The 24,170-nt window shown below is 37.6% G+C and overlaps 2 protein-coding genes across 3 annotated transcripts in view; one reads left to right on the top strand and one right to left on the bottom strand.

Moving 5' to 3' along the window:
- The window catches only part of LOC142336270 (uncharacterized), a 308,561-nt gene extending 303,579 nt beyond the window's left edge, over positions 1-4,982 (bottom strand). Inside the window, exon 1 of the mRNA XM_075384966.1 lies at positions 4,961-4,982. The gene's annotated coding sequence lies outside the window, so the exon portion shown is untranslated. The remainder of the gene's footprint in view (positions 1-4,960) is intronic.
- The window catches only part of LOC142336269 (uncharacterized), a 556,260-nt gene that overhangs the window by 513,483 nt on the left and 18,607 nt on the right, over positions 1-24,170 (top strand). For both annotated transcript variants that reach the window (XM_075384964.1, XM_075384965.1), the window contains 5 exons: positions 12,398-12,574; positions 15,141-15,332; positions 16,098-16,190; positions 16,881-17,099; positions 17,514-17,618. In XM_075384964.1, coding sequence (XP_075241079.1) covers positions 12,398-12,574; positions 15,141-15,332; positions 16,098-16,190; positions 16,881-17,099; positions 17,514-17,618 — 786 coding nt within the window. The remainder of the gene's footprint in view (positions 1-12,397; positions 12,575-15,140; positions 15,333-16,097; positions 16,191-16,880; positions 17,100-17,513; positions 17,619-24,170) is intronic.

The following is a 24,170-nucleotide window of genomic DNA, read 5'->3' as shown; positions in this document are numbered from 1 at the left end:
GCCGGGAAGACATCTCTATGAGCTGCTTTGGGCCCCAGGCAGTGATCAACTACTTCGTGTCCCAAAAAAAGCGATCAATAATTAAGTAATTAACTGGTCCGATGCCTGTTGATCTCCGAGAAGAGCTCCTGCCAAGTCACACTACAAACTAAATACGAATTTAGATAGTTCATTGTTACAGACGAGGTACGAATTTTTGAGGTGATGACAGAAGTCTGTTACTTTCTGGACAGAATTTAGATCAAGATCAGATGGAATTATGCCTATTGTTTTTAACTTATTGTACAATTTAGAGGCCCGTAATTTTATTGAGGAACGCTCAAGTTTGTTTCGACACTTTGGCTGAGCTATGAGATTTGATTTCGACAATCTCGTTGTGACTTTTGAATAGTTATAGGAAAACATGTCATTACAAAAAGATTCACCGTGGAGTCCATTCAAAGCTCTTAAAACAAATTTTAGTAACTCATAAAGGTGCAAGTCGTAAACTGAAAGAATTGAGTGATTGACGAAAATATCTTCACATGTATCGCTTTCTCTTCTGAAGTAGATGAATTTCAAGATCTTTTTTTGCAAAGTGAAGATAGATAGCAGTGATGTATAACTGCAACATGCATAAACAAGGACACCGTATTGAATAATGGGATTGATGCACCTTTTGTAGTAATCAATTAATTGAGCCCTAGGAACAAAATGTCTCAGTTTCGACATAAGACCGGACTGTTTGCTTAATTTTTCTCTTACGGATTGTATATGACTAAGGAAGGATAATTTCGAGTCAATGGTAACACCTAGATATTTACATACTGGTTTATTTTCAATAAAAGCAGAGTTTAGCGAGAATCTTTGCTCCGAATCGCTTGTCTTTTTATTAGTTCGTATATTCATTTGAATTGTTTTTGATACATTCACTACTAATTTATTGAAATTTAGCCAATCGTTAACTTTTTTAATATCTTCCTCGATATCCCCGCAGTGTAGTCCAATTGCTGAAAGGTTTGTATCATCTGCAAAAAGTATAGCTTCTAAGTGTCTGCAAACTAGAGGCATGTCGTTTACATATATAATAAACAGTAGAGGATCTAATATTGAGCCTTGTGGAACACCGCAAACAATCTCTTCCCATCCAGATGACACATTATTTAACTTTACTCGCTGTATTCGGCCTTTTGAATAAGATTTGAACCAATTGAGAGAGTTACCTCTTATTCCATAGTTTTCTAATTTACGGATGAGCAGGTTATGATCAATCGTGTCAAAAGCCTTACTAAGATCAAGAAAAAAAGTTCTTACTTCGTTTGTGGTTCTGTTGAATCTTACCTTCTCAGTGAACTCAACTAGAGCATCAACCGTGCTGTGTTTAGTCCGAAATCCGAATTGCTTACAGTATAGTAACGAAAGTTTTTCTAGGTAGGAATAAACGCGCTTGTAAACAAATTTTTCATAGATTTTGCTCCACACATTTAGTAATGATATTGGTCGGTAGTTATTTTCGTCAAGTTTAGACCCGCTTTTATGCATTGGTATAACTTTTCCTTTTTTCAGTTCTATCGGAAACTCACCTTTGTTCATCGACAAATTTATTAGAAAAGTCAGATACCTAGCTGTCACAGGTGCCGAGACTTTGACTAGGACATTACTTATATCGTCATCACCGCTTGAGAACTTATTTTCCAGATTATTGATTATTTCAGCAACTTCACGCTCTTTTGCTTGAAAGAGGAACATAGAATGTTGCGCTTTGGGGACCAGACATACAAATTCTCCATTGAGATGTTTACTTATCTCAGAACCAATATTGGCAAAGAATTTATTAAAGACCGCAGCATTATCCCGCAATGAAGGATTTTCAACGTTATTCCTGCATGACTCGAGTATTGGTATTTTTTTGCTTTCATTTTTTTTACCAGTGAGCTCATTTAGCATATTGTATATTTGTCGTTTATCCCTTTTAAAAGATGTGAACTTATTCTTGTAGTACATGGCTTTTGTTAGTCTAAAATTCTTTTCAAATTGCAATCTCGCGTCTTTGAATTTTTCTTTAGCACTAAAATTCGACTTATCTTTCATCCAGTCTTCATGTGCTTTGTTCCTTTTCGTCCTTAAATTTTTAAGTTTATTATTGAACCAATTGGCCAGGTTTTTGTATTTTTTTGTTGATTGTGTCAATGGCGCGTAAACATTTACAACCGACAAGAAAGCCTTATTGAAGACATCAAAAGCTATAGACGCATCAGGGGCTAAAACTATATCCGTTTCTACCTTGGATAATTCCGTTTTCAAGTCAACCTGAAAAATCTCCCTCAGATTTTTATTTTTCAGAAATCTCGTATCTCTAAAACTGACAAGGTCTGCAGTTTTTTCACCATAAATTTTTCATTTTAAAATAATCGGGTAGTGGTCAGAAAAACTTTGTAGCTCCAGTACATCCCAATTTGGTTGTTTGACATTATGATAAATGAAATGATCAAGACAGGTGGATGAGTGTCGCACAACACGTGTTGGTCTTTCTGGAGCTAGTTCGAATCCGTTTGCGGTTATTAGATTTTTGTGATCTCTGGTCAACTGGTTGTTTTCCAGCGTATTTTTGTTTATGTCTTCACATATAACCGTTGGACATGCAGAGTAGCACTGTGTTTCAAGGAACTTTTCGAGTTTAGATAAAAGGTCTTTCTTATTAGCTCCAGGTTTTTTATAAATAACAATCAGATTAACTTTTCTGTTATGTATTCTAATTTCAGCAAAAATGGACTCTTCGAATGGACTTTCACAAACTTTGACTAAATTACAAGAGTTTCTTAGTTGAATCATGACACCTCCACCTTTAACCGTACTTCTATTTTTAACCGCTATCTGGGTATAACCATTTATCGAGTAACTATTTATGTTGTCATCATTTGACAACCAGGTTTCACTTTGACATAGGATATCAGGCTGAGCATCCAAACTAAAAACAAGTGATTCTAGTTCCGCATAGTGTTTCCTAATGGATCTCACGTTCAAATGAAGAATTGTTGCATCAAACTGCTCATCCACATCTACAAAATTTAAATTTGTTTATTTAGTTTGTCATAGTCAGAACCCAACATCGATCCGAAAGGGCTGATTCATTTGACTTTGGTTATTGGCTTGCCGTCCCGAAAAAGGCGTTCTTTTGAAACAACGCACTACATCTTCAATGTTGTAACTGAGATCTACACCCCCTTCGTATAATCCGTTTATTTTATATACAAGGCCATCTGGTTTCCATTCGTAAAAAATTGCACCCTCTCTGGTCCAAGTTGCGTTGATTCGAATATCACTCCGCATCAAATTGACAAAAGCCAATCGTTCTCTGCTAATATCTTCGTAGATTTTGGCACTCAGGTTGGATGGAATGATCTTCTTCTTTTTGAGCATTGCAATTTTAGTTGACCTACGAATAAATTTAACAATGACGGGCTTGATATGACCTTTCGATGGCAGTCTATGTGCTATTGAAATATCTGTTTCCTCCAACTTGACTCCGATTTCAGATGCTAAGTTGACCACTGCTTTGCTGGTCTCCTCGTATGTTTCCTTCCCTGCGGATTGCTCTGGTAGCCCGAGTATCTTAATGTTGTCTCGTCGGTTATACGTTTGGAGGAACTCTGTCTCAGATAGTGCTTTTAGTTGTATTTTCCGTCGCTCAAAGTTGCTGTGATCTTTTAGCTCTGCTCTGAGGGTTTTGAACTTATCTTCGACAATAGCATTGATGGTTTCACTTAATTCTTTTTTCAATTTTTGGACAATGGTCGGTATCAGGTCTTCTAATGCTTTCTGGATGCCAGCTTCTATTGAACTATTTACACGGTTTTCATTCGACAGTTCTTCGGGACTCAGGGACACACGGAAGCGTTTGTTGTTTCCTTTAATAAGAGGTTTCTGGCCTCTAAACTTTAGCTGGGGGAACTCAGTATTATCACATTCTTCTGTAATGGTAAAACACTCCTCTGAATTGTCAACTGTCTCATTATTTTCTTGCAGTTTTGACTGCGTGAAGGAATATTGATATAAAGATGCGCAGATAATGGCTACAGTGCTACAGTATATAAAGATTAACGACAAAATGCTATAAAGTAATCTGAAATAAATTAAAGTGGAATCCTCTTTGCAAACAAACTCCCAGATCGCTCCAAGTAAAGAAAAACTCAAAAGCTACCGGGAAGACTGCTTACAAAAAGGTAAAGGCAAGAGCACCTTGAATGCACAAACAATATACAACACTTGCAACTGACACTTTATTTACAGATCATCTGCCTTTTCTGATTGGTCCCGCGGTTGCTGAGCCAGTTTTCGTAACTTCTGTTTCTGTTTGATGCTCTTTGACTTTCTTTCTCTGGCCTTAGATCGCTTCTTCAGAGTTAGTTTCCTAAGGTTACTCTCGTGTGCCAAGATGATATTTACAAAATTGATTTCAATATTTACGTCAGGGTGGCCTTTTTGAATTTCTTGGATAAACCACGGAGATTTCTGTTTTCTCTTTTACGAAAGATGTTTCCGAACTGAAATAACAAGAGAAATCCTGTGTTCACAGAGCTTATCGAATAATTGGGGCGTGCCGAAACGTCTATTGTATAGTATGGCTTTAATGTTTTGTCGGAAAATCTTTAATGTTGCTAGCAGCTCATCAGTGCTCTGTGGGGTGTTGTTGTTGGTTCTGTGCGGGGTGATTTGGTTACTCAAGATATCGCGCCAAATAATCAGATCTGTTCTTCCATTTAGGCTTCCGTGACTCAGAAGATGTTGCAGGTTTTTCAATTTAGAAATGCAATTGTTGAAGCTCAATCCGGGTCGCGCGAATATGTTTCCTTCTAAAGATTTCCTCTGCCAACTCGGTAAAAAATTGATGGCTTTATACAAACAGCTCGCTCCAACAATGAGAACCAAAAAAAGACTTTAGATGTTTACTTTCATGCCTCGCTGGCTCATCTCTGAAACTATTTAATAAGTTTATCACAACAATTAGGCTGTTTTTGGTGATATAAATTGGTGATATAAGAGTTGGACCCCCACCCCACTTCACTCCCTTCCACCACATCAGCCCCCCTTCCCCCAATCCGCACCCTCTGCACATCGTTGCATCCATAACTCAGTGCGCTCGACCATGCAATCCGCACCTCACGTCCCTTCATTTAGGCTAGAAGCTAGTTTTTGTAAACCTTAGCTAGCTACTGACGATGCCAACTGCTCGAGTTTTTCCACAGCAATTCGCCTGACTTGAGTCGACTATGTTAATTTTGTTGCTACGAAAATGAATTTTGCTGTCTAAAGTCCCGTAGTGTGAACTTTTACTTAGAATCTTGTCTTTGGTTTTAATGAATTTCACGGTACTAATTATATAAAACGAACTAATGAATAACAATGAAAAAAGTACATATTTTGGTTTTCTTATTGATGTAATATGTCAACTATAAATGACTGTTCCTCTAGTTGGGATATCAGTTACATTGCCAGTTTTCAAGTTTGCTCAATTCTTTGGATTTTTATTCAGGAGTGCTCCTATAGGAGCTTCGACAAACAAATTCATTTTAATTTACCTTAGTTGTTTCTTCAGCTTTTCTGCGTGAAAGTTCTCAAACTTTCTTGCTTATTTTTGTTCTCGCTAGATTCTCATAATGCGTTTAACAGCAGTTGCTGAGCAGAGCAATCTAAATAGAACAGAGTCATTATTAAAATGAAAAATAGAAACGAGATAAAACGCTCCGGATGAGTTTTAGATTCCCAGTATTCGGTCTTTGTTCTCATTAATCTGTTACCTGGTCTAAGGCCCATAGGTATTCATATTAATCCTTGCCTCCTCTTAATAGAAAACAGGACTATGTATATGAAATCCTATGAAAATAGCTCGCACTTTAAAAGTGTTGATAACAGTCAGTGTTTTTCAATATTTCGTTCTTTCAATCGGGGTTATTGGAATCAATGGGGGCTATTTTCTGACGACCTGATATTTTGGTATATTTTGGCAGGATTAAGTACTTACCTTACTCGATGCATTGTCTCCAGCACTCACTTGGTAAATCTACGTTAATCTTAATTGAGAAGAGATAAATTTTGAAATCCGAATCCATTTTTTGAACAGCTCTTGGTGTTTTCTCCTATTGGTATTTTTAAACTAGGAGTTTTTCACTAGTCTGGTTTGCGACCATTGTCCGGCAGTCCACTAAGTTTGTTCCAACATCTATATTCTATAGTTTGTTCCAACATCAAAAATTTTATCTGTTTATCTCTTTGCATTACATTGCAGTTAATTTAAATGTTGAGGGTTGTTGAGGGTTTTTTCTGATTTGTCCTATGTGTTCATTTTTTGTCTTTGGTGTTCAAATAAAGATTTTCTTGACTGCAATGTCATCTTTGCCGGCTATCACTGGATAGTGTAGGCGTTAGCTATTTGTTAAGATCTGCTGGAATTCAATTAGAATAAAAAAAAAGCAGCAGTCTCAAGCTGTCTTTTAGTTGAATTCTTCCGGGATTTTTTCTTTTTCCGTGCGATAATTTTTGTCGTGAGTACCAATTTTAATTTTATGCTGACGATTGATCCTGATATTTTGCGATTACATCAGAAGATCAAGGATAAAAATATCGAGGAACTAAAACCTCGAGGCAGCTCAACTCAGTCAATCAGTCTTGTCTTGTCTGTCAACCAGTCAATCAGAAACGGACTTGCCTTACTTATCTTCCGTAAGTTTTTTTAGTGTAAGTTTCTTTGTCCTACTTAGTTTATCTCTCTTGCTAACAAACACTCACTATTGATTTTCTCATGTGTTAACAATTTTAAGTTAGTATTTCTCGAGTGTTCGTCTTTTTCAAGTGTCAGTCTGTAATAAATTCATAGAAATACTTACAAAAACATGTATTCAATCAAAATATGCTTTGCCAAGTATTTGTTTAAGTTTTCTGGCCTCCTTGGTCAGCGTCTTGTTCATTTGTTCAGATTTTTTGTCCTACTTGTCGCTTTTTTTTTACTTCTCAATTGTTAACAAAACATCAAATTTCACCTTCAAATTGTCTAATTAAGTTAGATCATGGATCCTAGTCATTCTCGGGCATTTTACCCAGAACTTGGACGCAAATGCACCCGTTTTAAAGTACTTAATCCCTATGCAATTACGATTTTTATTGTAACATATACTTAAAATGTTATATGTTAGTTGTAATTCACGAAGTCTCTTGAAAGACAGCTAATGGTTTTTACTTTTGAGATCAACTGTTTAACTGGTCGCCGACGAAGCAATTAATGTAGTTGTTTTTTTATTGTCTTGTATGCAGCGTCCAGCCGTCCGGCAATGTCAGCTTCCCAACCTGTGCGCAGATATCAACGAACTGTTGCCTATTCTTTAAGACAATTATTTTACATGTAAAATGACAGTATTTGCCTTGTGGTTTAATTTATTGCTCGATGCGCGCAGTTTTGTTTTTAGTAGTTCATCTGTAAAATTCTTTTGGACTTTTGGAAACAGTTTTAGTCTGCTAGGATACAAGTCTGATCAGTTCAAGTTGCGTTTATTTAACATATTTTAGTTATGTCTTTAATCTCTCAAGTGCAAATTCTCTATGGCGGTTTTTCGAGCTAGAAATTTTTATATTAACGTCATTATTTACTGGATGTATTTATCTTTTATTGCAAAAGCATGCTGTTGCTTCTGTTTAAGGACTTTAAAGTTTCCCGTCTATATTTTAATGCTAATGAAATGCAGCTCACAATATAATTGCTAGGGTTCAGTTTATGCTTAATAACGTCTGGGTTTTTATTTAAGTGACTGATAGATCATTCTTTGAAATTTGAACTAACATGGAGTCTCGTTAATGTGTGTTTGAACATAATGTTTTGACCCCGCCCATCTAAATTTCGTCTTGTCTTCCAGTTAAGGAGGCGATATAGAACCTTTCGAAAATTCACATACTGTTCGAAAACAATTGGCGTATGAGTGAAAAAAGTTGTAAACTCAGATCCCTAAATGATTTAATAATGCCGAATTAGAGAAATAGAATGAGATAAACCTAAACTAAGCAAATTAACTTGTACTTTACTGATAAGCAGGTGGGACTTGCCCTTAATGGGACTAGGAAAATGGACAAAAAAGAACGAAAAGTCATAACAAACATCAGAATTACAAATAATGAATACTCAGTAGATTCACTGTAACTCCATAGGAAGCCAAGCGACGTGTGATTAGTGAGGCTAAGTCATAAGACAAAATAAATACAGGCAAGACTCAAAAATCACAAAAAGTTTACGAAAACTGTGTTTAAGCCGTTAAAACGATGAACTATTGTGAAAAGATTGTATATTTTCACCTGAAACTCATTTAAGCATCAATAGGCCCTATTATTTAAGGGGATACGTGAGAAGACAACAAAGAACCAAAAATATTGACCATTAGCAAAAATTCAACCTTTTGAAAACTCGTAGTGCAAATCGTAAAGTGATCGCTCTCAAAACACAAAACCAGAAGAGGTTAATGCTTGCTTCACAAGAAAAGTGATAGTACCTGTCATTAATCAGACTTAATTACAAGTTGAGAAGAAAGGGTCAAACAAGGCATCGCTCAAAACGATATTTTTGAAGAAAAATAATTTCAAAATTCTTGAAACCTTTAGCTATCAACTGAAAGTATGAAATCAGTTCACTTATACCTCTATTGCAAGCCATCGAGTACTGTAATTTTTTTCAGAATAATTCATGTGACAATAGCAATTGGATGAAAAAAATCTAAGATTCAAAGTTTGCGAGACTAGTGTCGAAGCCATTAAAGCCGTAAGCTGTTCATTGAAAACCTTATATGGGTTTGAGCTCTCTATATATGTTCAATTGGGCTTGCCTTCTATGCCAATGGCTCCTGTCGTTTATGTTATACTGAGATGAGAGGCCAGAAATAACCAAAAATGAGTGAAATATCCAAAAAGTTTTGTAAACGAATATCATAGTTATGACTTCTAATAAAAACATAAAACCGCTAAGCAGACCGTTTTTTTTGTTTTAGTAAAAAGAGGATAGGATAGGATCAAATCAGATATTTAAAACATATGCAAAGTCATAAGAGAAAAGTCATTTGCTAATAAAATAATGTAATAAGTTTGAGAGTACAAAATATAAGGGTTTTCATCCTTATAACAGTCACTGTTTTTTTATTGTACAGGGATGCAATTACTACATATACAGTAAAGTGACCATGTGCTAGAGTTTGTTTCTGAGTAATATTTTTCAAATAAATTCTTATTCTAAAAATCATGGTTAGGAGGTTCTGATAAATCAGCAAGCTCGTTTTTTAGTTTGTTATAATATTTGGTAAATGGCTTGTACGCCTCCACAAATTCTTATAACACTTCTTTGTACGTGTTTTCGGAATGTTGAGCATCATGAAGCTCGGACTGGATCGAAAGGGTCAGATGCTCCTGCCGTTTGAGTATTAACTTATACTTGTCCCATGAATCGAGAATCCACGATTTAGCTCGTTTCGATTTTTTTCTTCACACATTTCTGTTTTATTTGGGACCATATTTGGGACGCGTGTGCTATATGTGAAATCATTATTATCAACTGAAAGCATTAGATAGTTTCATTAATTGTTTTTCAGACGGCCAAGTGGACCATTGATTAATAAGACTGAGCCATGAGATTACAAAAACATAAATCTCAGACTAAGCCATGAACATAAATCCCAGCTCTTTCTAATTGATTTTTTCTGAGAACTTACTCCAGTTTGCAAAAACAAAGTGCCAAAAAATTGAAAGAGTGCTCCTTACAATCCGAATTCTTGGTTTCTAAAAATCCGCGTTAGGAGCAAAACTAGCCTTGTAATCATTGGTTGTCTGAAATTGAAATCTGGATTTAATATCCCTAATTGTTTCAAATCTTAGCGTAATGCATAAGCGAGCAAAGAAAAAGTTTAAAATATCAAGAATGTTGCTATTTGGATAAATATCGACTTAAATTAGCGAAATGCACGCTTGGATTTCAGTTCCAGAACACCTTGTTACAGGAGGCAAAAGTTAAAATGGCCCTAATCTGAGTACACAAAGTCTCACCAGTTTTTAGGCGAAAGTTTCCCTTAATATTAGGACAAATTGGGCATCATATTTCGTTATCTTTCTCATGAAAAATGCGGGTTTTTCAAATTTACTCAAAATTTTAGCCTACAAAATTGGACAAAAGAGTCCAGCAACCCTCCTCTGTCTTTAATTGAAAACCAATAGCACTTTTGTTAATAAATTTAACATTAGCAAAATTGGAGAAAATTTTAGCAAAAATTCCGGAAAACTCGGAAATCAGTGGTATTTGTTTGTGAAACTTCAAGTCTCTTTAACTCTCCGGAGAAATGGAAATCTGAAAAAATCTTCTCTGCATTTGATATTACATTTGATACAATGAATGTATTGATCGGTCAAAATTGAGGGAACAAAAAACCAGTTGAGCATAAAGTCCCCCACTAAGGTATGGTCAAAACAATGAATTATCTGTTGATAATTACTAATTTTTGCTTCAAGGTTTACTTTGCCTGACACTTTTGTCAAATTTTGTAGTTTAACAAGTTTTTGTAAAGTTTGGGACAATTAGTTAATAGTCGCATATTTTTTGGTCATTGATGATCATATAAGCAGAAAAATGTTTCGGGTGAGTCGTCCAATCAATCGACTCGATCATTAAAGCATCTCATGGCAATTTTGTACATTGGAAGGATCGACTCAAGAAACATGCGTTGACGCAGTTAGGGTATGGACAAACCCAAGTAGTATTCTCAAAGATCTTCTCGAACTGATGCAGTTGCAAATAAATGAGCTAGGTTCTCCATTTTATTATACTTGCGATAACGAGCCTTTGCTGACAGATCTAATCTCTTCGTGTCTACCGACGCTCCTGAAACACGAGCGACTTGGAAATTAACATGAACATAGCAACGCGTGACTTTGTATATTTTTTTCTGAGAGAGATAAAGAGCTCAGTGTGATCTCTCCCTCGGTATGCTTGTGGTGCGAGGGAGAGAGCTGATAAATTATAAGCTTATTGTTTTTCAAGACGCGGTTTTTTTGTTATACTTCTGAATTAGTGTTTGAAATTGCGTCACCGCGCTGCTTAGCATTTCCTCTGACCACGTGCGCTTACAATTTGAGCTTACTGAGTTATGCATTAGACACACCAATGAGCAACTAGGAAACCTCTTAGTAGTAAAAGCTTGGCCTTTAGGCAATTAAAGAAAGCACCCGCGATTTTGAAAACATTTGTGAATGTAAAGCTTGTTCGCTAGTTATGTAATGTTAGTGATCGCTCCTAATATTATATGAAAAGCATCTGTCACCGCATATTTCTACAAGAAACCGTGGTCCCATAAAACCCTTAGAGTTTAAGCCGGAAACCGTGGTCACATAAAAACCCTTAGAGGTTAGGCCGGAAACCGTGGTCACATAAGAACCCTTAGAGGTTAGGCCGGAAACCGTGGTCACATAAAAACCCTTAGAGGTTAGGCCGGAAACCGTGGTGACATAAAAGAGTTTAGGCCGGAAACCGTGGTCCCATAAAAACTCGGGAATTTCGGCCTCTGCTCACTCGTTTTTTTTCTAAAATGTGCTGTAGGTTTACCACTCCTCGTATCGGACTACTCAGTGATTAAAGCTTCCAGCGAGTATTCGATTAGCACCATTTGCCTCGTTTTGGTTTCCCGATTTAATCATCGGCATTAAATATTTTTGCGACCATTTGATCTCCCATCAAAATATTGAACAACAAAAATGGGATTCCTGAAGTAGAGAAAACAGATGGCAAAATTTTTTCACATGAAAGAGGAACATGGTAATGATCAAATTCATCGTTTTTAATCCTTTGAAATCTCAAATTAACCGAAATTCTTATGATTATAACATGTTTATTAAAGGACATACTGAATTGCACATTTTCTCAGAGAAGTACTCCTGTGCGAAATTTTTAATAGATTGCACTAAGAGGCTATCATAATGTCTTTGCATCTAAAACCGTGTGAAAAAATTTACTGGTTAGGCAAGTTTTGATAGGAAGCCAAGACAGATTGATATCTATAGAGGGAAAAATCGTTCCAAGTATAATGAATACATAGAAAGAGAAAGGTGAAGCACTAAAAACACAGCACAAAGACGTGAGCACTTGAATTACCCAGAGGATACCGTGGGAGGTGGGTGAAGCATCCAAAGTTGACATTTGAGCACTTTATTTTTTGTCTTTCGACGCCCTTTATTGATAGCTTCGGCGCAGCAGTTATTCTATACGCCTCAAGTAGTGTCATACAGGCGCAACATGCAGAGGTCACGATTGATGAAACTGATTTTTTGAATGATTGGCGAATGTTTCAGTCTTATTTTGAAACAGTTGATTTGTTCGAATGATTCGTTTATGCATTCGTTGTTTCAGTCGCGTGAGGAGGAGCAGAGTGTGTTGCGTCAGAGGGAGGAAGAGGTGAGGAGGTTGAAGTCTCAATTGGAAAGGTACAGGGGACTCCTCAAAGCATCTTCGGGTAGTGCCTCATCTGATTCCACCGCCCAACAACACAGGGAAGTCATCGAAGAAAACGCAGCCCTTCAAGCACAAGTTGGTATTTTATTGCAACATGTTTTATTAGGTTCAGAGGGATAAGCCAATTGTATGTTGCACATAAGATAAGCTCGACATAGCTAGTCAAGAGGACCTACTAACGTAAATTTAGAATAGAGAGATGAAGCCCTGAGGAACAACAGGAAACCCAGTTCGAGAGATTAGGATCAGTTGCTGTAATGGTTACCAAACTAGTTTTTCACTAATAGGTGCTGGTTCAAATCTTAACAGCAGATCCGTGACAGTCAGAGCCTTGACTTGGAAGTTACAATCACTGTATTTCTGTGCATCAATGTTTTAAACCACACTATATCCAAACGAAAAATACCTTGAGAAAAATAAACTCTTTCCAAAGTAAACGATTTTGGCAATCCCCCACTTTGAATCCTCCTTGAATCTGTGAACACATCTGTTCTATAAATTGCTCTCAAACAGTTTGTAGCAATTATATTAGTGCTAAGTTCCTTTTTAATGCGTTTTTTGCTTGATCAATTCTATGCCTTCAATTTTTCGTACTAAGATAAGCAGGTAAATCATGGAGGGCAGAAAGTTGCTAAGCAGCTCTCTTAGAACTCGAGAATTCTAAGTGTAAAAATCACCGAAGCTGCTAAGAAGACACAAAATCCTGGTGTAAAGGGCAGTTTCTGGTGGTTGAACCTCGTTTTTGGCGCACGGTTGAGGCTCTTGCACCCCACTCTAAACCCGCTCGAGCCACACGACCTGAATCCTCTCAACCGCGACACCCTGCTCCAACTCCCCGCACCTCCGCTCCAACCCCAATACACCCCTTAATGCTAGCCTTCCTAAATCCAAGCTGGCGACTACTGAAGCTAACCGTTCGTTGACAGCAATTCTGCCGACATTAGACTATTACGTTTTATGATAGGGGTTTGTTTCTACAGTGTCATACCGAAGTCTTAGTTTTCTACTTTCTTGCAAAGGTAACGAAAGTGTCCTACAGTTTCTAGAATTTGCTTAGCATTCAATAAACTCACGCAACAGGAATTGCCTATCTGAAATTTTTGTAGATGAGTCTCTTTATTGTTTGACAATGGCCTCCACCAGTTTAAATTATTAAAAAAAACAACTCTTTAAGTTGTCATTTTTCGTCGGTAACGCTATAGTTGTGCAATTTTAAGCTAGTTCCTCAATCTGGTTTTTCCATTAAAGCAACTATTCCTCAGGAACAGCAATTTTTAATTAACATTCATTGTTATTAAATCGGAAAGTTGCTTTTGTTACCTTGAAGGTAACAAAAACAACTTTACGATTTAATAACCATGAATGTTAATTGAAAATTGCTGTTCCTGAGGAATGGTTGATTTAATGCAAAAACCAGATTGAGGAACGAGCTTGAAATTGCACAACTATAGCGTTACCGACAAAAAATGACAACTTAAAGCATCGTACGGAGCCTCAAACTGCGATACAGTTTTTTTATCTTTGCTTTTATGATTAAGTTGTTTTCTGTTTAATAGCCGCCCTCATCTTTTCAGCCGGCTATTATAGCGCTCCTATTTTTTTACAATTCAAAGAATTTGAATTGTATTGGGGCGCTGTATTGTTTAAGATCTGTTCACACATTTTCATGATTTTTGAAGTCAAATTGGAGTAGTGATTTTGGTCACGCCGAAACAGGAAGTGGAGCGAAAAACCGAGTGGTTTTGCGGCGTGAAATTTTTTCGCTCTAAATTTAAAGTAGAATGAGAAAACGGTGTTTGAACAAAAATTCGCTTTCTCGCTAGTGGTTTTTTGTTCACATGCGGCAATTTCACTCTGATTTTTACTGTTTTTTCGATTTTTTGGATCGGATTTTTTTCTAAATAGTTTTCCCAATCCATTCACAGCTCATTCTGGACCTAGTTTTCTGTTAGAATCAAAATTACATATCTCACTTGTGGTTTTTTGTTCTCCCTAGCAGCATTTTGAAATTGATTTTCTGTTTTTTTTTTCATCTGATTTTTTTTAGAAATGGTTTTCCCAATTCACTCATTGTCCGTTCTAGTTCTAGTTGTTTGTTAAGCCAATGAAAATTCTTTGAATTGTACGTCAGGACTTGTCCTGCTATGTATTTTTTACTTCGTCGAATAAAAAAATGTTTCACTTTACCTCATTTTGCCGCCTTTTCAACATTTTGCGTGAAATCTTTTTGACTTCTCTAGGCTAGGTTCTCTCTTCTCTCATTCTGCTAAAAGTGAATAAAAACATCAGTTGCTCAGCAAAGCAATTCAAAATGAACAGAGTCAGTATAAAAATTGAAGTCAGAAATAGAAACGTGATAAACCCATAAAGCCCAATTTTAGATGCCCGCTATTTGAACGTCGTTCCTATAAGTCTTATTTACCATATCTAATACTTATTGTTATTGATAGTAGCCACTGTAGCCTCTCTCTAAGAAACAGAAGTATGTTCAGCTACGAAATGCCATCAAAATTAATCGGACTTAAAAAATGTTTTTGTACAAAAATCTTTTTTTTTCAATATCTTCTGTTATTTCAATCCCAATCATGCTTATTGGAATCAACGGCGGCTATTTTCCGGCAATCTGCCGGGTATGTTTCAGTTATCACAACTGGAGTCGAAAAGATCGGAAGACCAGTCAAAGTTGGAGGTGATGTCCAGGCGGGTTGAATCTCTGGAGAGGGATGCCAAAAACAGTAGCAGGAGTTCATGGAACAGTAACAACAAATCTTATATGCAGAAGAACAGTTCAGGTCTCAACGGTATTCACCAGGATCCACCCCCAGATCCTATGGTGAGATTTTTTTGGTCTTCTGGTTTAAGAGCTTCGTTTATATGCCGAGGTGTTAAAGTGTGATACCAATTGCTAACAAATTGCGTATCATTAATGCTCATCAATTAAGATATCTATTTGGTCTATTTTCTGTTCGATTTTTGTTCGGTCTAATGCAACTGCCAGACAAGTTCTAGTGACATTGCGGTCAATTTTAATTTGCATATAGACTACAATTTGCGATAATAATGATACTTAGATTAATAGATCTATCCATCAATCCCTTTAATGGTCGCCAGTTACATTTTATTTTGTTATACCAAATGTTACTGTGTAAAAACTAGCAGGTACAGCTGGGAGCGTAAAGGTTTGAAACTCACTAAGCTTCTAACAGAGTAAATACGATCAATAAATGGTTGTAAATCTTGACAAATAGAGGAAAACGTGTTAATGAGATCAACTTTGATCAATTCTTGCTGATTGCTCTCAAACAAAGTTTATAGCAATTATATTAGTCCTTTGGTCTTTTTTAATGCGATTTTTGTCTTGACCGATTTTTCGTCTGTCTGACCCATTTGACTTTTCGTCCTCAAAAACAGGATAAACAGGTAATGCTCGGAGAGCATTAAGTTCTTTTAGAGCCTTACGCCTATCCAGTTTCGAAGAATGCGATTCACCAAAACTGCTTTTAGGAGACAATTTCATGGTGCAAAGGGCGGTTCTTAATCTTCAGTTTGCCGGTCGTACGAGAGAAAATCGTCCATTGTTAGTCAGTTGTTTTTTTAGGTGTTAGATAAGCTGCACATGCGCATTGAGGCCCTGGAGAGAGAACTGGAGAAGGAACGACACACTACAAGTCTCCTGAAAGAGGACAAAGAAGTAAGCTATGTCTCATTCAGTAGAGTTCTGGAACAAAGTTTTTTCCGGAATCTTTGAGCTATTAAATTTGTGATATCTGAACTGTCATCTTTTTGCCATAATTTTATTTGGTATGACCTATGGATATATCGCAATTATTTTGTATCACAATAGAGTTACATAAGTATGGTCTGATGTAGACGATTGAATTCACCGAATAAAGATGCTGAAGTACAGGATAATATCTACGTGCAGGATCTTAACTTGCCAAGTTATTGGCTAGAATTGTTCTTTTTTCTTTCGTCGTTGAATTTTTTTGCACTAGTCGCAGAAATCAGGGTGAAAGATATTCTCAATTGTATCATTGCTCGAGCTTTAAATTTTAAATGGTCGTTTCTTTTTGTCAAATTTAATCTACTCCTTTGGTGACCATAACACAATAAATGGTGTTTCGCTTGACCATTTTTTTTGTCTTACTCATTTGACTTTTCGTCCTTAAAAACGAATAAGCAGGTAACGCTAGGAAACTAGAGAAACTAGGATTATTTTGAAAATCTGAGGGCTGTAGGTTGCTATGCAGTTCTGTTGCAGATTTACTAAGTCTACTATTCATCCAAACTGCTGAGTAGGCTTAAATTCATTGTGAGAAGGACAATTTGTGACACCTAATATTTTGTATGACGGACAGTATTGAGCACTCATATGTTTAAGCAACTGAAAGCTGCTGTGACCGATCTTCAGTTGAGAGAGAATGACAGAATGCAAAATGGTTTCTCAATTGGAGATTCATCTTCCCCTGCAGTGTCAGCAAGTATGGCGGCTGAGATCAGCCAACTGAAATCTGCCCTTGATTCTGCGAGGAAGGAGCGACAGGTACTAGAAGAGGATAGAAAAAGGGAGAGAAAAATGTTTATGGAGAACAATGCAAGGGTGAGTTTTTCAATGCTAACCGGAAGCAACAAGTATCATTTGGAAGAAGTTCGGTATGAAGTGACGCTCGGTTAATTGCCAGAGTAGTTTTGTGTTCGTTGGGCAGTTTTAACTAAAAACTTGTGGTCAAAACGAGTAAACGATACATCCACTACCGGCTATATGGGCCTTGTGGATGTCACTGCAAGTCCAAACAAACAGTTGCTTATCACCTCGCCTCTGATGCTCTGTTAGTCCGGAAAGTTAGCCGGCAACAGCGGGCTGGTTATCCCGGCGAAGCGATTCCAGTGGCCCGAAGGGAAATTTATAATGTCTGCCGATATTTTAATTATGGTATTAAGGGTGCGTTTTCTCTCCCTGTTGAGTTAAATACCTGTTGAGTTATTCTCTCGCTCTAAATACCTTGTTAATTAGGGCGAGAGCACGCGAGTAGAGATGATGGAGCTGAGGAAGAACTTTGATGACATGCAAGCGGCTGTTCTTCAACTACAGCACGAACTCAAGCTCAGAAATGAATCGGTAAATAATTATAATAATGTACTTCGTTTGAAAATATGTAGAAACAACAACAAATAATATTCAAGACTGGACTAGCCAGAAAGCCTACTGGAGGCTTGATGAAGGCAGACCAATACATTCAAATTCAGAGAGGCAAAAACATAACATCAACAGCCGATTATGAGCAGAATGAAAAAAATCGAGAACATAAATTACTCTATTGGACGAAACAATTGTTAAAATTGAGAAATGCAGTCCAGGACAGCCCCAAGCCCATTGGAGATACCCTCGCTGAGGATGAGTATGAATAGCCTATATACAGTTCTTGAATTAAAAAAATGATTTTGAGAGCTCATTGAAGGCCCTGCAACAGTAATTAGCGGCGCACCTTGAGCACCGAAAGGCATCCTGCACAAGCAAGAAGCTGTACATGACTGCAGCATTAATTTAAAGTAGCATGATAGTAAATCATTCAAAGTTAAAAGAGCTCAGATTCATTTTACTTAGTCACCTGGGGCTTTTGTATTCTGTATTTGAAGTATCTTGCAAAGTAAGAAAAATATAACGAAAAATATATAAGTAATAATTCACCTGAAGAAAAACCAATTAATGACAATCAAATATTAAACGCCTCGAAAAAGTGGCCGCTCAAAGGTACTTAAAAATGTAAACAGGCAAACTAAATTTCTGATACAATAAATGGCATATTAAAGAAGATAAGCGTCTGTAATTCGCGTTGAAAATACCCCCTATTGTTACGCTTTAATTACACGATACCGAATAACTGCTTTGGCTTGGGTAACTGATATGGTAAACTTATGACCGTTAAAAGTGTAAAGTAGAAGGTAAGTTAAATTAAACTGAGAAGGCTTTATTGTCTCATAAATGACATATAAGCTCTTTGTCGTTTTCCAGAAATTCGATGACAATCGCCGTACGATATTATTGTCCGTTGTATATTGTTCCTTCGACATGTTTGAATTTCTCTGTTTTCTTCTGTTTTGGTATATAATAAGCTCTTATAACAGTACTCCAAGCCCCTGAATAAACTTTTGCTTTCGTTTATTTTTCTCACAAATTTAAGCTGTAATAATTTCGCGTCAAATCATAAAAAGAAATAGATTACGTTATAAAGTTAAAAAGTTATAAACTTTAATTATAAAGTTATTCAGTTTTTCTGAGAAGATTATATTTCAAAAATACATTTTTAAATGCTACAAAATTTATACCAATTGTATTGGTAGTGCAGTCTTTTTAATGCGATTTTTTGCGTGAACATTTTTTTGTCTGACGTTTTTTGTCCTCAAAATTGGGATGAACTGGTAAAGCCCGGAGGCGCTCTCTTTTTTTACAATCCAAGAGTTGGATTGTATTGGTGCTTTGTGTTTTTATTATTTTTTGTAACATGTTTTAACATTTTTCTATGACTTAGAGATCTTGAAACGGTTCAAACAGGTAACGCCCAGTGAGCATAAAGTTTCATTAGAGACCTTAAGCTGGCTATAGTAGTCATTCAAATGTTTCGAGTGCTGAAGCTAATGGGTAGGCCTAAATGAAAGGGTCATTTTAGGCGTTTCTGATGACAAAAATCTGATGATTTTACGTTTTTTGTCATTTTTGTTCTCAAAAACGGGATAAACAGGTAGCGCGCGCAGGGCATCATGTGACTGAGCAGCTCTCTTAGAATCTTACGCCTTACTAATTTCGAAGTAGCGATCCACCGAAACTGTTGAGGAGGCAATTTCGTGGTGTGGAGGGCTGCTCTTAATTAATAGCCGCGAAACGATGGCGGCTATTATTGGGGACATCGTTGTTTTTCAATAGCCGCCCTCATCTTCTCAGTCGGCTATTATAGCGCTCCATTTTTTTTTTTACTTCGTCGGACTTTTTTTCGCTTTACCATTTTGCCGCTTTGTCGACATTTTGCGTGAAATCTTTTTGACTTCTCTAGGCTAGTTTCCCTCTTCTCTCATTCTGCTAAAAGTGAATTTGAACATCAGTTGCTCAGCAAAGCAATTCAAAATGAACAGAGTCAGTATAAAAAATTGAAGTCCGATTTAGAAACGGGATAAACCCATAAAGCCCAATTTTAGATGCCCGCTATTTGAACGTCGTTCCTATAAGTCTAGTTACCATCTCTTATGCTTATTGGTATTGATAGTAGCCCCTGTAGCCTCTCTCAAAGAAACAGAAGTATGTTCAACTACAAAGAAATGCCACCAAAATAAATCGGACTTAAAAAAATGTTTTTGAACAAAAATCTTTTTTTTTTCAATATCTTCTATTCTTTCAATCCCAATCATCCTTATTGGAATCAACGGCGGCTATTTTCCGGCAATCTGCCGGGTATGTTTTAACTTGTCGTCTCCGCCGATGATTCTTACGACCTGAATTCTTGGAATTGACTTTTTCAATGACTTCAGTGACTTCTACGGCTTTGCAGTTAAAATTTGTGTGCGTGACGTCATTTCTGCTTTTAGGTCAATTGCGTGACATACCTCACTCAAAAAAAACTTCTGAACTCACTTATGGAACTTTAAATTTTACGAACAGTTACTAGTTAAAGATCAATAGTGTGCATCTAAATAGTGTCAAACTTATATGCCCTAATTCTTGAGTATTAGTCTTGAGTTTTTGGTTTCGAATATCAATTTTGAGCTGTTTCAATTCATGGAGGGCCACAAGCGTCTATCGCGGCTTTTTTCCGCCAATCTGCCGGCTATGTTCTTAAAAGTGTGACTCCCTGGCTGTTTACTGAAGTGAAGCTTAAATAATACCAAATTATGTGCGAACTTTACAAATTCTCTCACACAGTAGTTAGCTCCATTGGTATTCGAAAGAGTTTGCTGTACTGCAGTAGAAATGTAAGAAAATTCCGAGAGGGGAGAAATCGAAAGTTGGATGCTATATCCGGATTTCAATATTTGGGGAGTGATATTGTCAGGCTGCACTGTTTAATTAAGCTTTTCATAGGGCTTCTGGTTTCTTCTTCTTCAGGATCCGTTTAGCCCCTCCCGGGCTAATATGGTTATATCCCCGCGTGTTTCACCAACTTGATAAGGTTCCTTGGGTTATTGATGAAGTGGTCTTTTGGGTCCTCGTTTCCCATCATCCGATGCCGTAGGCTCGCCCCTCGTTGACAGCCCTTCATGACGTGTTCAGCAGTGTGGTGTTCGTCGCAGTCAGGGCAGCGGTCCGATTCTGTCGCCCCAAATCTTCTGAGGGTTGCCCTGTCTAGCAGGCTGTGGCCTGACATGAGTTGATTCCATATGGTCTGGTCTCTTCTGTCAAGCTTCCTCGCTTTGAAGATTCTGGCTGCACCTCCTTAGAACTTCAGAGTTTCCCTCCTTGCGTCCAACTTGATAGCGGTCGTCGCCGTCTGAAGAGTGGTTGGCCTTTTTTCTGGGTCCAGTGTTGTGGCGTCATTTGCTACTCGGTCGGCTTCTTCATTGCCTTGTACTCCACAGTGCGACGGGATCCAAACTATCTGGGTTCCAGGGCATACGGCTAACCTGCTCCAGATTTGTCTTCCTAAGCTGCACATTTGTTTTTCCGGTCCTTCTTCCAGACATTCCACTGCCGATAGTGAGTCGGTGTGTATCCTGACTGTTTGTGTTGGCCAGTTGCGCTGGATGTGTTCTAGAGTCATGTTGATTGCTGTCATCTCGGCCGTGAAGGATGAACAGAATAATCCTGCGCTTGTCTTCAGTTCCTCTCTTCCCGACTCTCTGATGACAACTGCTCCAGCCCCACCGTGTCCCTTGTCCACGGATCCATCTGTCCAAACCTGTGTGTCGCAGGTAGGGAGTGACGCAAGAAACTCTTCGGTTATCCTTCTTTTCTCTGTACACTCATCGCTTCTTTTCAGTCTCCTCGTAAGGTCCATGCAAAAGGAGACCTGGCGGGGGCGCTGTTCCCATGGCGGGCTGTCTACTGCAACAAGAGACTCTCGGTCCATTGTGTCGAGCTTCGTTGCACACTCAGGTTCGAGTGCAATCCTCCTGAAGTTCCCACGGAATTCTCGCTGGTCGTCGGCAGACTTCTTCTCCCCGGTCTTCTTCCATGCTTCGTGTGTTCTGCTCTTCAGTCTTGGTACTGTGTTTCTGCTCGCTGTGCCGTGTGCCGGTATTCCCTCGTGCAGTCTCAGCATCTTCTCACGGAGACATACTGCTCGCTTTTTGGCAATGGTTCTTAAGGGCTCCAGCTCGGCGCACGCAAGGAGTTCTTGTTGGCTAGTAGGATGGAGACAACCGGAGACAAGCACATTTGTTTTGTTGGCTCTCCATAAAATCCCTCGTCGATGGTTGTGCCATGTTCATCCACGTACTGCTAGCATAGTCGGCCACCGCTCTTGTGGTTGCTTTATATGCAGTCCGTAGGTTGCGCTGTGTTGCTCCTGTGTTCTTGTTTGCGATTGCTTGTAGTGCTTTTCGCCTCGTTGCCATCTTCCTTGCCACGTCCTTGGCATGTTCTCGGAATGTCAGTTGTGGGTCAAGCTTGATGCCTAGGAAGACAGGGTTTTTGCAGTATGGGATCTCATTTTCTCCGATCAGCAGCTTTAGTTTCTTTTTTGCGTTATTCTCCGCTGGGTCGAGGGTTATGATGGTGTAGTAGCATTTCTCTGCACTCATAAGCACCTTCCATTTGGGCTTCTGGTTCCAATTTCTGCTCCCTGGGAAAATCAACAAGGGATTAAATTGGTATAATCTGTAACCACTTATATTGGTGTTTTCTCTCAAATTTTGCATCAGAATTGATAGGAAGATCAAAGCTGTAAAACAATCAATTGTAGAATTGATTCTTTTCGCTACCCCAATCAACTGAGCGAGCAACAAATTCCATCAAATGAAATGCTTAGTACAGTGCTGTATAACAAAATCAATTATAATTTCTAGTCTTCAGTGGACACTCAGTGTAGTGTACATGAAATTCAAGAAAAATGAAAAATTGGAGGTTTTGGTGGAATTATATGGAACCAGAACCTTTTTTTTTGAAAATTTTTATCAGTGTACTTTAATTGCTTGCAAATGAAATTCTTAGCAATTATTTTTGTCAGTCTCTTTCATGCTATTTGTTGTCGGACCGTTTTTTGTCTGACGAATTTTCAACTTTTTGTCTTTAGAAACTGCATATGCTGGTAAAGCCCAATGGCGTTGCTGAGTATTGTCTAAAAGCCTTTTTTGTTTAGGTTTCTCTTACTATCTCTCTTGGGATTTTTGGATCAACCAACCCTCACTCCCAACCCCGACCCCTCTGCTACATCATCACCCTCCCTCCACCCCATTGAATTCTGATGCCTACCCTCATTTTCCCCCTCATATACTGTTATATCTCTCACTCAGTAAAATTAAGCGCCCTAAGCTTAACCTAGCAAATACGAACGTCAACCCATGTATTTTGAGAAAAAAATGTCCGTGTTTAATCGGCCGTGTTTAATCGATCACCTTTTGATACTTCTCCGCTGATAAAAATAGGTTTTGCACTCAATTCTGTTTGTGTGCTTTGTTGAAATTCCTGCTTCAAATATTCCTTGGTTTAGCAGAAAAGTTTTAACGGTTTTCCTCAGAAGGTAACCAAAAATGGCTCCGTAAGAAGTCACTCCGGTTGTTATTTGACCTAAAGCAATTACAGAGCTATTTAATGTCTCATTGATTAGTGTCGGTTTTAGTTTCATTTCAGCTTCCCTAGTCACAGCTCTGCCCGGTACACTAATTAGTTCGTACATGCAATAATTGCTTGGAAGCTGAAGTCATTATTGAGGCGCAAAATAAGGTTGTTAATAATGTGATATTTACAACTCGAACAGGATTATTGACTTTCTTCATTGTTTGTTCAATTTTTCTCAATAGAAATGAGAAGATGGAAACTGCTCAAGCCTTCAAGTCGGTGTGCTGTTTTTTATAGCTGCGAAGCTGTAAGCTGAGCGAAGCTATATTTCGGTGCTCTTGGTTTTTTTTTACAATTCAAAGAATTTGAGTTGTATTGGGGCGCTGTCTTTTTTTTTTTACGACTCAAAGAGGAGTATTGTTTTTCTCTCGGTTTTTTTTTTACAGGAAGTAGATTTGTTCACGCGGCATTTTGACCTAAAAGCGAAAGTGAGAAAAGCTGTCTTGGTGAACAAATTTTCGCTAAGCGAGAGAAGTTTTTTGATCATGCGCTGCGTTTAGTGAATGACTTTTTGACTTTGAAAAGTAGTTTTTGACTGAATGGCATATATAGATAACCGTTTTTAGCCGTTTTTTCGTCTAAGTGGCCAATTTTTTTTGCTTGTAATTTGGTTTTTTGTAGAAATAATTTTTATTCGATACTATATTGAAATGCCAACATCGGAGATTGATGCCACAGTGTTTTGCAGAGCCTGAATATGGGTTTCAATTTGAAAATTGGCACATATTTTTTGATTTTTTAGTTAATTTTTGACTTTTTTCTATTAATTTCTTCATTCTTAGATCTTTTAACCGTCTTTTTGTCAAAAATAAGTTCATTTGGCAACTTCCCTTTGATAATTCATATACTTAACGCCTCTCTCTACCTCGGTGTATTTTTGTTTTATAAAATTGACATATGCTAATC

Source organism: Convolutriloba macropyga, chromosome 3, assembly GCF_964194025.1.
Source record: "Convolutriloba macropyga chromosome 3, txConMacr16.3, whole genome shotgun sequence".
Taxonomy (NCBI): domain Eukaryota; kingdom Metazoa; phylum Xenacoelomorpha; order Acoela; family Convolutidae; genus Convolutriloba; species Convolutriloba macropyga.
Note: the sequence above shows the minus strand (reverse complement) of the source record. Positions and strands in the feature narration are given on the sequence as shown.